The sequence below is a fragment of the Pteropus medius genome, unplaced genomic scaffold, assembly GCF_902729225.1.
Source record: "Pteropus medius unplaced genomic scaffold, Ma_sr-lr_union100, whole genome shotgun sequence".
Lineage (NCBI taxonomy): Eukaryota > Metazoa > Chordata > Mammalia > Chiroptera > Pteropodidae > Pteropus > Pteropus medius.
Genome location: NW_024351729.1, coordinates 22127758 through 22140049, shown reverse-complemented (window position 1 = coordinate 22140049; position 12292 = coordinate 22127758). Strand labels below are relative to the sequence as shown.

The 12292-nt window shown below is 51.2% G+C and overlaps 1 protein-coding gene across 1 annotated transcript in view; it reads right to left on the bottom strand.

Moving 5' to 3' along the window:
- Positions 1-11424, bottom strand: part of RUFY4 (RUN and FYVE domain containing 4) — a 17817-nt gene extending 6393 nt beyond the window's left edge. The window contains exons 1-8 of the mRNA XM_039844733.1: positions 11379-11424; positions 11157-11260; positions 9834-9959; positions 9393-9499; positions 8932-9075; positions 8389-8458; positions 6591-7238; positions 5802-5908 (exon numbers count right to left, since the gene is read on the bottom strand). Of these exons, the coding sequence (XP_039700667.1) occupies positions 5802-5908; positions 6591-7238; positions 8389-8458; positions 8932-9075; positions 9393-9499; positions 9834-9959; positions 11157-11260; positions 11379-11424 (1352 nt within the window). The remainder of the gene's footprint in view (positions 1-5801; positions 5909-6590; positions 7239-8388; positions 8459-8931; positions 9076-9392; positions 9500-9833; positions 9960-11156; positions 11261-11378) is intronic.
- Between the last annotated feature and the right edge of the window lie 868 nt (positions 11425-12292).

Sequence of the window (12292 nt, the reverse complement as noted above, 5' to 3'; positions counted from 1 at the left end):
ACACACACAAAACATACCACGCGCACCACACTACACATACACATACACACACAAATGCCATACAACAAATACGCTCACAACACAGCACATACACCGCACACATTCACAGCACATCACGCACACCACATGCCACACACACTCACAACACACCACACATATACATGCCACACACGCCACAAATATTACGCATACTCACAACACCACACATGTACCAGACACACGCTATACACAAGATAACACACACCACATGCTACAAACCACACAACATATATACCATATACCACACATACATCATACACCACACACACTCATAACACACCACACACACTACACACCATATATACTTACAGAACACTCCACACTCTCCACACACAACACCACACACAAAACAGCACCATGTGGACTGACACAGCCAGAGAAGGGCACATGCAAAGGTCTGCAAGTCTCCTCACCAACTATTCAGAGAAATAAAAACAGAGCCTATTCTTGAGGAGGCAAACCAACATTTCCATGTATTTTCTTTCTTTTTCTTTTAAAAATATTTCCATTTTAAAATGTAAATTTCTTGAAAGGCATGTTTACAATCATGGCAGCTCTTTGGGGGAAGGTGGGTATCTGGGAACCCGGGCTGAACGGGCTGTGCCTGGATGAAGACAATTGTGGTGCTTGGGGAAGTGGAGATTAAGAGGTGTAGAAGAGGGGGTGATTTTTTTGGCTTCAAAATATTTTGAAAAATTTTGTTACATTGTCTTTTCAATTAAGAAAGGCAATATTAAGCGTATGTCTTTCTTACAATTGCTGTTCCAGTTTTGGGCTTGGAGCCTCCTCAGATTTATTCTTACTTCTTTTCGTCTTTTGTGGCTTCCTAGAAGGTTCCAAGAAATCTACTGAACTAGAAATAAAAAGGTTCCAGCCTTTTACTCCATCGCTCAGACAGAAGGGTGTTGTAGTGGCGGTGCTTGTCCTGTGACCTCTGGATGCGTGTGCATGTGTGTGCAAGGTCACTGGACTTAAGTGTGTTTGGGGGGAAGAAGGAGTTTGTGAGAGGCTTGATGATTAATTGAATTATTAATTTTTAAAACACTTCCATGTAGCGTGCTGTAGGGAAGAAAACTGGGTGGGCCATGACAGCAAACTGACAACAGACAGCCACTGTAATTCCAAAAAGGCCTTAAGAAAGAGTGTTTTTGTGCTCAGGCATTGGATCAGGGCCACGTTTTGACTTTTATTGAACATTCTGGTCTTTAGCCTCCTCATTTCTTAGCTGCTGATTTCATTTTCCTGACCTAGTTTACTTGCCCAGTGATCCCAGGGCCTCTGACGTGGTCATTGCAGGCCTTAATGTGACCAGTGTGGTTAATGTGTCTTTGTGGTGGGAGGGAACCCCTTATTAAGCACCTACTGTGTGCCAGGAATAGAGTAGTGCGTATGGCTCCTGGTGGAGTTTATAGCGTGTTTGGGGCAGTGGTCAAAACAAGTAATAGACCAATAAAATAATTAAGCTAAGTGTATGACAGAGATAAATGAGGGGCCAAGACAGAGACTTGAGAGAGTGCTCAGAGAAGGCTTCTTAGACAAGGTGACATTGAAGCAAATCTAAAAGATGAGAAGTCAACCTTGTACACAGCCAGAGAAGGGCACATGCAAAGGTCTGCAAGTTGAAAAGAATTTGGCTTACTTGAAGAACTGAAAGAAGGCTTTCGAAGCTGGACTACCATGCATGGCAGGGGTCGGGGAGGCAGGAGATGAGGTGGGAGACAGGCAGGGCCTGAGCTGTCCCTCAGCAGCCCCAGAAACAGTAGACTTTAATCTCAGTGCAATGGGAAGCCACTCAGGTATTTTAAGCAGAGGATGACGGACACTTCTAGTGCAGGAGGGGACAGAGAAGGAATTAAAGTTTATTGAGTACCTACTATGTGACAGGCATTGAGCTTAGTGCTTTAATAGCCTTTTCTCGTTTAATTTTTGCAAATTTACGGGACAGGTAATATGATAATCGTTTTATAGGAAAGAAAAATGGAGCTTCAGGGAGGGAGTAATACTTGCCAAGGGTTATACAGCTTGATAAGTGCATGGAGCAGAGATCTGGATGTAGACCCGTTCAGCTCTAATTTCTTTTTGTCTCCCCACACTCCCATCAATGCCAGGCCCTGATCACCAGTGGTTTGTGGCACCAGTGTTGAGTGGGCAGCAGCAGGGAGCAAGCCACGGATCCTCATGAGCCCCTGACATGCCTCAGAGGAGCTCAATGCTACCACCCAAGAAGAAGGGGGATGTGACATTTGCCTAATTTCCCAACTGACAACTTCTTCCATTCGTACCTGTCCTAATCACTTTTGCGTTGAGGTATTACCCAGAAGGCAAGGAAACCCCCCTGCTTGGAAAGAAGTTCTCACAGAGCATCTGAGCTGGAAGGAGGAACTTTAGAGATCCAGCCATCTCCTTTTGCAAATCGAGGTCCATAGCTCAGAGACGGAGGGCTGATTTCCCAGGGCCCCACAGTCAGAAAGCTGGTAAGTTGGTGTTGGCAGTCCCATATCTCAGATCCAAGTGTATTCTTCTAGCCCAGGCTGGTCTGCTCTGGGCCTTGCTGCCTGGATGGTCTGCTGTGTTCTCCATGTGCATTTAGCATGGGGCTCTGCAGCCCTGCCCTCTCTCAGTCTGTTCTTCACAGCACAGTAAGAGTGATCCTTTAAAAACCCCAGTCAGACCATGAGAGCCTCTGCTCAAGACTGCTCTAGCCACCAACAGCATGGGGGGTATCCCTCTGCTCCAGCCACATGGCAGGCTTATCTCCCAGAACACTTTTCCTGGGTCTTTGCATTTGCGGGTCCCCTGCCCTGACCACTCCTCTGACATGTCTGCCTGGTCCATTTTACCTGTGGTTGGGGTTTCTGCTCAGATGTCACCTCCTCAGAGAGGGATTCCCTGACTCTAAATCTAGAAGACTCTCCTGTCTGTCTCTCTCCCCTTTCCTGGATTGATTTTTCTACCTGACTTTGTATTTCTACTTGTTAATCTATTGTCTGTCTTCCCAGGTTTGTGAGAGCAGACATTGCCTGTTCTGGTCAGGTGTTTGTCCTAAGTTCCCTGAGGCTGGGAGCATGTTCTCCCAGATTCAGGAGCTTCTGCTACTCACCATTCACATTTGAATGACTCCCCAGTAGACCCCCAGCCCATGCCTCTCTCTTGAACTCCACACTCAACTGCCTGTCCAGTGGCTTGACTAGGGTGTCTAACAAGTGTCTCAAATTTAACATGCTCAAAACTCATCTCCTGAACTTTCCTCACAAACCGGCTTTGCCACAGTGGAGACTCACTGGTAACTAGCTTTCTAGGCCAGAAAAGTCAGAGTCATTCTTGACTTCTGCCTTTCTCTCAGACGCTATATCCAATCCCTCAGGAAGCCGGACCTCACAGCCGGACCTCAGAGTCCAGTAGCTTCTCTGCACCTCCACTGCCACCAGTGCAGTCTGAGGCACCATCACCCTCCTCTGCATGGCAGGGTAGCTTCCTCATCGGTCTCCCTGCTTCCACCCTGGCTTCTCCACAGACTAGCTTCACAGAGCAGTGGGCATGAGCCCTGGAAAACACAGGTCAGTCCAGAATAGGCACATCTACAATAGAGACAGAAAGCAGATTGCTGGTTGCCTAAGCTGGGGCGGTTGTGGGGAAATGGGCAGTGAGTGCTAACGGGTATAGGGTTTTCCTTTGGGTTGATGAAATGTTCAAAAATTGATTGTGATAATCAACGCACAACTTTGTGAATATACTAAAAACCATCGAATTATTTTAAAAGGCAAATGAACATATCTGTTAACATTCAAATAGTCATGTCATTTCCCTTCTCTGCTCAGAACTCTCAATGGTTCTTTTCTCAGTCTGAGTTAAAGTCAACATCCTTTTGATGACCTACTAGGGTCTCCCTAACCTGGTCCCTGTTACCTGCCTGACCTTTCTCTACATCCTGTCTTTCCATCACTCCACTGGGGACATAATGGCTTCCCCGATGTTCCTGGAACCTGCCATGCCCATGCCCACCTCAGGGCCTTTGCTCTTGCTGTTCTCTGTGCCTGGAGCATTATTCTACCACACTACCGCAAATCCAAATGGCTCACGCCTCATTTCCTTCAGGTCTTTACTCAAACATCACCTTTTCAGGGAGGTCTTCCATGACCGTGCCACCTTATATAACATCGCCCCCCGATACTTCCCATTCTCTTTCCCTGTTTTATTTTTTTCTCCTTAGAACTTATCACAATCTGACATTCTATGTATTTTACTTGCTTATCATATTATTGACTGCCTCCCCCACTAGAATGTAAGCTCCACGAAGGTGAGAATTTTGTCTCTTGTGCCCACGAGAGGAATTCTGGCACATAGAACAGGCCTGGCACAGAGTGGGCACTTTGAGTATTTGTGGAATGACTGAATAATGGACAGGATGACAGGTGGTAGGACTGTGATCTGTGAGACAGGGCTTCCTAGCTGCAGGGAGCAGCCTGGGGCTGGGCAGGCTTCCAGGAGGCTCACAGCTGCTCCCTCCAACCTGTCTTGATCCCTAGAGAAAGCCCCAGCCCAGCGTAGGCAAGGCCCCTGCATTCACTTAGGGCCTGAATCATGGGACTCTTTGCTGTCCAAATCACTGGGCTCAGCTGAGTGTCTGGTGGGAGGAACCTCTTCCTGGGGCTCTTTTGGATTGGTTTCTGGGCCTCTGGCCTCTCTCAGCCTATTAGGCAGACAGTCAGTAGAATGCCTAATGATTCAGTCTGAATCACAGTTACTCAGGCTCTGCTGACAGTCAGGCTAGTGGCCTCCAGGCCCTGAGGCAGGAGTCAGCCATGTAGGAAAGACGGAGGCAAGTGGGGAGACTGAGGCACTCAGAGACCAAGGGACAGAGACATAGAGAGACTGAGTCTAAACCGAGGAAGATCTTGGCATGGCAGAGACATTTAAAAAATAAATTATGAACGAGAAACTGAGGCATGGAGAAAATGTAAACAAAACGGCATGCTCTTGAGGTTAATGTGATGATGGGCAGATGAATATACTGATGGGGAGAGACAAAGAGACTGAAATACAGGCGCTCGAAATACTGGTGGAGGGGTGGCGTTTAGGCCCACTGATTCTGGAGTCAGCCGCCAGGGTTTGGACCTCGGCTCTTCTACTGAGATGTTGGGTGAATTGTGGAGCATCTTTGAGCCTTAGTTTCCTCATTTATAAAATGGGGGTTCTTAGAGAACCTATCTCATAAGGCTATGATGAAGAAGCGCCTAGGACAGCGCCAGGGACATAGTATATACCCAGTAAGTGAGAGTTATGATTACGATTATGATCATTAAGAGGATGAAAGAGGGATTGTGCAACCAGGAACAGGAAAATGGGAGACTGAATGAGAAGGGTGCAGGAGTGCGTTGGGGCAGGCGGGCAGAGTGGATTGCAAAGAGAGAGGAGCAGATCAGAAGGGGTAGCAGAAAGGGCAAAGATGAATACGGGTGGGAATGGAGGGTCAGGAGGTATAGGTCTCTCTTGGGGTCTACTCAGGGAGGTCAGTGAAGGAGGGGGCTGGCAAGAGGGAGGGGAAGGAGGGGCGGGGAAGGTGGGAGCCCTTGAAAGCAGGGACAAAGGCCTGCAGGCCTCATCATCCCAAAGTTGTGCCCTGCACAGGGCCTGGTGCACAGGAGGTGCTTAAGAGACTCTTGCTGTGTGACTGTGAGTGCGAGCAGGAGCTAGGAAGCACCTCCTGTCCCTCCAGCCTACCTGCTCTCATGCTCTTGTGTGCAGGTGGTTGCCGGGGTTACCTGCTGAGCTGCTCCTGCAGTGCCTTCAGCTCCCCCTTCTGCTCTTTCAGCAGCTGCTTCTGGTGCTGGGCCTGCTCTTTGGTCGTCTGGAGCTGGTGTCTGAGACTCTGGGGGGAAAGAGAAAAGAAGGAAGGGAAAGGGAAGCTGGAGAAGGAGGACAGAGACCCCAGCCCAGGGACTGACCTGACAAACAAACATCCCCATGAGACCTCAGGCCGTGCAAGGCAGCTATAAGGTGCGGGGAGGGACTAAGGACAGCTCTGGGACGTGTAATGCCTGGCTCTGCCACTGGGTGAGCCTGGAGCCACTATTTCTTCCTTCATTGAAGGATGGAAGTTACAAAGCTCAAGGATATAAAGACTCTGGTTAGGGAGGAGGCTGAAGAAGTCCTAAGAGCAATCCTGGGTAATCTCCAGGAGAAGCATCTGCAGCAGTAGAACTTAGATATTGGGGAGAAACCTGCCGATAATGAGGGCTGTAAAATCTGAGAACAAGTGACTTCCCTGAAGAACTGTCGGGAAGGGATCTCAAACTCAAATGCCTACATGGGCTAGGCAGGCGGTATTGATGAATAAAGTGGGCCTATTGTGAGACAACAGAGAGAGGTGGAGACTGTGACAAACTGAAGAATGTATGGCATTCAAAAGGCATCTTCAAATAATAATAACCTTGTGTGGGCCAATAAAAGTGGATCTGTGGCTGGAGTGGCCTCCAGATTACCACTGAAGACCCCTGTCTGTGGGTCAGTTTAGAGAGGAGAGAATAGGCACAGAGCTCAGCTGCTCTCACCTTGACCACATCTTGCAAGGCCACCTCTGCTTGCTCCTCTGTCCTCGTCACACTGGTCACTCCTGTTTGCTCTTGTGGCTTCTCTGTGGTGGAACCTTCCCTTGTTCCCAGGCTCTGGAGGACCCGGGGTTCCCTCAGAATACTAGGCACCTCCCACCTCTGCTCGCTCCCTGACATTGAATCCTCTATCACCCCTCTGGGGCCGGAAACCAGCAGCCTCTGGACATGACCCCACTCTGCGCCTCCTTCATGAGTCCCCACTGTTGTGCTCTGACCTTCTGCACTCAGCAGAACGCCTCTGCCCTCACTCTCTGTCCTTCTCACCTCCTTCAGCACCCCCTCAGCTCCCTCTCGCTGCCCCTGGGCATAGGGTGTTGAGTTCTCTAGGCAGGTCCCCATCCTTGGGGCTCCCATCTCCTGGTCTTGCTGCAGCTCCTCCCCCTCTGGTTCCCACATGCTCTGGGGGGCTCTGAGGCTCCTGGGATCTTCTCTCTTCTTTTCCAAAAAAGGAGAAAGATGCTTGTGTTGCTGAGGCCTGGGGAGTCCAGCCAACCGGTCTTCCCCTGGTGCATCTCGTGGACAGCTGGCTTGGCTGGTGTGTGGCTCTTCTGGTTGGATTCCTTTGGAGTCTCCATGTAGAGCTGAGATCTGCAGAGAGGTCCCCAAACCCCATTATATTCCCTCTCAGTATCAATTCACTGACCTGGTTCATGGGAGAGGCCAGATCCCTAATGCAATGGGCTTGTTAAATATGTGGATTCCTGGGCCCTCCCACTGACATGGGAGGAGGGCCCAGAAATCTGAATGTTAAAACCCCAGGTGGTCTGATCCGAGGCCCCAGCTTTGATCTGGTCAGAGAGCAGCAGTGCTTCTCAACGCCCTTTCCTCCCTCAGTCCGAGCTCACATCCTTCTCCCTTCTCCACATCGATCTTCCGCATGGATCTGGTTTCCACGCAGAGCACAAAAGTTAAGTTTAGGGAACAGGATCTGACTTTTTGGTGTCTTCTCATCTGCAAAATGAGAATAATAATACCTGCCTTGTAGGATTGTGGCGAAAGGTTAGATGGACCGATAGCCAGCTAAGAGTCACCTCTGCCAAGAAGCCTTTTCTGGGCCCCACATTGTCCTGTGCATGTCTGCATCACTACACTTCATATGTCATGTTGCAAGGTGTTCCTTTAGGATCTGTCTCCCTGAACAGATCTGGACTTTCAGGTCACAGACTGAGTCTTCGTAGTATCTGCACCTTGTGCCCCGAAGCTGGTGGGGGTACAAAGTAAGCTCCTGGAATGATGCTAACTGCAAGCTACCACTTACAGAGCACGTGGCAGGAGCCTTGCTCTGTGCTACACATGTGTCGATGCATCCTCACAATCTCCCCGTGAAGCATGACAAGTAGCTTGCCTGAGGACCATGGTTAGTAAGGGCTGGAGCTGAGATTTGAACCAGGCGACCTTGTTCTTCAATCATTCCCTGAACTGAACTGAGACATTTGCAAATTGTCCAGCAGAGGTTGTTTCCCTGGTCTGTTTCCTACAAGCTTTTGGTCACCCTCCCCAGCACCTCCTCTTCTTCTGGGCCCCACTGGCTCCTATAGATGGTGTCAGTGGTCCCTTTTTCTTCCCAATATCCCCACCATCCTAGGAATATGAGCCTTTACTTCTGTGGATCCCCAGTCCCCAGGTCCACATGTTGGCCTCTCTATCTAGTTGGGTTAGGATTCAGTTACTGGTCAACCTCGGGGTCCCAGCAGAGATAGAGAAGAGACTACGCAGAGTGAAGGTCAGGCAGAAGCACCTCCTTTGGGGAATCTTTGGACTTTCTGGGTCTTCTTCCCCGGGTCCAGCTGGAATTGGAGCAGCGAGGCCTGAAAGTAAAAGAGGCAAGGGGACCTTGGGCCACTCCCCAGCAGTGGCTTGGTCCTCCGATGCAGGATAACCCATCTTTCCACGTATCCCACCACCTTTCCTGCATTCCCGCTCTCCCGCCTTCATGCATGCACCCCCCCTCCATCCATCCATACATCTCACCTTCCATTCATCTATCCATTCCATCCCAGCATCCCACCATTCATTCGTCCTTCAAACCCTCAACCTCAGACACCCAACAACTTTTTAGTGAGTGTGTATTCTATGCAGCATTGTGGGACGTCATGAGATTATACTGGGAAACCAGAAGGCTAGGAAAATAGAGAATCGGGGGCTCACAGAGCAAGGAAGGAGAGAGACATAGATGGGGCTGGAAGCTGAGAGCTCGGGGCTAGCTCAGGATGTTTGATGGGACGGGTGGTACTGGCAGTAGGCGCTTAAAGAGACTTCCCTTCATGCTGCATCCACTTACTCTGAGAACATGGGCCAGGCCCCATCCAGGTCTGGTCTCTGCAGGTCCAAGTCGAAAGCCACCCCATTGAGAGCGTAGAGAGAGTCCAGGATGTCTTCCCGGAGTTTGGGGCACACCAGAGGGCTCCGTGGGCCATACCATTCCCTGTGTGAACAGCGATCAACACCTTTGGCCTTTGGCCCTGGTGTTGTTGCCACCCCTGACCTCAGAGGATCCACTGCACACCATAATGTGATGGCTCCCTAGGCAGGGTGGTGGTCCTTGGGGAGCAGGAGGCCTAAGCACCATGATGATACCAGGCCTGGGTTTCTAACGTCCCTTCTGCTCGTTCTTCCTTGACTTTCATGTTGGTAGTCCTTGATATTAAACCCTCCTTTACTCTGAGAGTAAAGGGGGGTCTTTCACAAAGGAGGGACGGTGGGCTCAGATGTGTGAGTAGGAGCATGTCCCAAATGACCTACCTGGTGAGCTCGGGGTTCAGGAGGCAGAGTTGCAAGGACTCGGCCAGCCGCCCGTGGGCTAAGCAGAAGCGGATGAAGGCGCGACCTTTTCCCAGAGGGGTCTTCAGCTGCAAAGTGCCCAGGGGGCAAGGTGGGGGTGGTGTCAGGACAGAGGCAACTCAGCCAGCCGAAGGAGAGAGGAGATGGGAACAGGTGGTTAATGAGAAAGGGTGCCGTGGGACTTGAGGCTATGGGAGGAAAGGGGGCGGCTGAGGGGTGCTGAGAGCTAATGAGCAATGAGGACCAGGCGAGAGGGCCTGTGGTCAGTGGAGCTGGAATAGGTGAGAAAGGGGCCTTGGGCAGGCCTGTGTCCCCCAGCCCCTGAGCCATCCCCGTCAAGGGCCTGGTGGCAGGGCCCCATCGTGCTGAGGCCAGCCTGCCTGCACCCTGGCCCCTGGATACCTTGTCCTGCGAGAGAACGAAGCGGGCTGGCTCCGTGTTTCCTCGGTGCTGCCACAGGGCGGAGCAAAGGAAATCCCAGTAATCCTTCCGAGGTCCCAGGAAGCTCTTCTGCTCTTTCTGGTCAAACTGGGAACAAGACGAGGGAAAGGATGTGTAGGAGTGCTCCCTCCGAGACCCACCCTGCATTCCTGCACGACGAGGGGGAAGGGCTCACGCGGACAGACCCGGCTTTGGGTGCTGGCTCTGTGACCAGAGGCAAGCTGCTCGATCTTTCTGAGCCTTTAGGGTTCTCACTAATTCCAGAAGAACTTAACGAGCACTTACTATGAGCCAGGCCCTTTTCTAAGCCATGGGGGTACAGCAACGAACAAACAGAACTTGTGGGCTTACACCTTGGTAGGGGAGACAGACAATGAACAAACTGAATAAGTAAGACATGTACTATGTTCCATAGTGCTGACTGCTAAGAAGAGAAGCAAAGTAGGGAAAGGGACTAGAAAGTGTATGGTGCGTACCCGCGTGTGTATGTGCGATGTGTGTGTGTGGTGGATGTGAGTGCACGATGTGTATGTGTGGTGCGCATGTGCGTTAAAAATTTAGATTAGGGCGGTTAGAGAAAGCCTCGCTGAGGAGGTATGACTCACATCTACCATGCAAATTTCTGGGAAAGAGCATCCCAGGAAGAAAGAATAGCAAGTGCAAAGGGGCTGAGGTGGATGTGTTTCCTGAGATGCCTTAGAAGATCACAGGGACCAGTGTGACTAGGGGGCAGCGGACGGAGGGCGTACTGCCAGGAGACTCATACATGCACACTACATACACATTCCACACACACAAACCTCTCTCTCTCACACACGCACACACACACATAGAGAAGTTGGAAGGGTATGCGTGTGTATGTGGGGGGAGGTAGGCAGGTTATCAAACGCCTCAGGGGGTTAGAATGAGAATTAAATCGGGTGGGCATGTAAAGGCTTATGATCAGGGCTCTAACCAGCATCAGGAAGGGCCAGCCCTGGGACATCTGTACCTCTGAAACTTTAGTCTTCAGAGCAGGGTGGCTGCCCCCAGCCCCATCCTGCCCTGCCTCAGCCTTGCCCTACCTCACCTCCCAGGTTACAGTGACAGCCTCCAGGGGGGAGGTTAGATGTCAGGAAGGACTTGCCGACTAAGAAGGATAAGGCAGTGCGTGGTAGCGAAGGGAGGCCGTGGCTCTTCCCTCAGTATCTGAGAAAGCCCTCCTGGTTATCTGGGCCTGGAGAGGGGGGGAAAGGGCGAGGGGAGGAAGGAGAGGGGAGGAAGGAGAGGGCATGAGGGCCCCACATGCAGCAGCAGCTCCAGGCAGCCACAGAGTCTGTGCAGCTCAGCACTGGCGTCTGTCACTGACCGTCCGCCCCTGTAGCCCTGGACGATGGCAGAGACAGCAGCTGTGGGGAAGATGGCGGACATCAGACATCAGGGAGTGAGGGCTCTGAGGGAGACGCTCCCGAGACGTCTCACTTCTCCTTCAGTTCAGTTCCAGAAAATCTCGCAGGACATACTCACCTTTCAGGTCCCTGGTGACCTTGAGGGCAACCCCCTCTTCTGCCATGAGTATTTGAAAATGACGTGATTCCTTGTGGCTCTGGAAGGCCAGCCCAGGAAGGAACCTCTGAGTTCAGTTGCCCAATTCTCTTCATACGCAAAGGAAGAATCAGAGCCTAGAGAAAGGATACAGCATCTTTAGGGTCACAGTGGGTTAACTGGTAGGATAAAAATCCCAGCTCTTTCTCGTAGGCCACTGCAGGAAGATGATGGTGTGGCCTCCATTTACGGAGCAGTTTCTGGGGGTCTGGCATCTTTGCCTCATTCAGTCTCCACAACAACCTTTGGGGATTGTTAACTCCATTTTACACGAGGTGAAAAGGGGGCTTGGATTGGGTAAGTCTTTTCTCCCACGTCACAAAGCTATGTGATGAAACTAGAATTTGAACTCAGGTCTGTGCGCCCATAGGGCCTGTGCTCTCAGCCCTGACTTGATGTGAGTGGTCCCGTTACTGCTCGTGCCCTGTGGATGCTGGGCTGATGGAATGTCACCCTCTTCCCCATGGGGAGCCTTGCCAAAGCAGTCATCACCCTTGAGACACACATTCTCATCTTTTCCTGGGCCCCAGCTGAGCGGAAAGTGTGTGTTCTTCGAGGAGAGGGAGGCAGAAGTAGGGCAAGGCCCTAGAGCTGGGACTGAGCCTGAATGCGGGGACGCGTGGGCAGCAGGGCACCTGGCTTTCTCCCTGCCACTCTCGGTTGGCTGAATCTCAGCTTGTTCTCCTCGCAATGGGTCCTGGGGCTCAGAGAGGAATACTGTGGGCCCTGAGAGCCAGAGGGCTTATTCTGAGATCCTGGAGTAAGGACCAGGCATGGAGTGAAAATCCAGGTGTTCTGCCTCCCAGGCTGTGGCTGTGGGATTTTGGGAGTGGGCG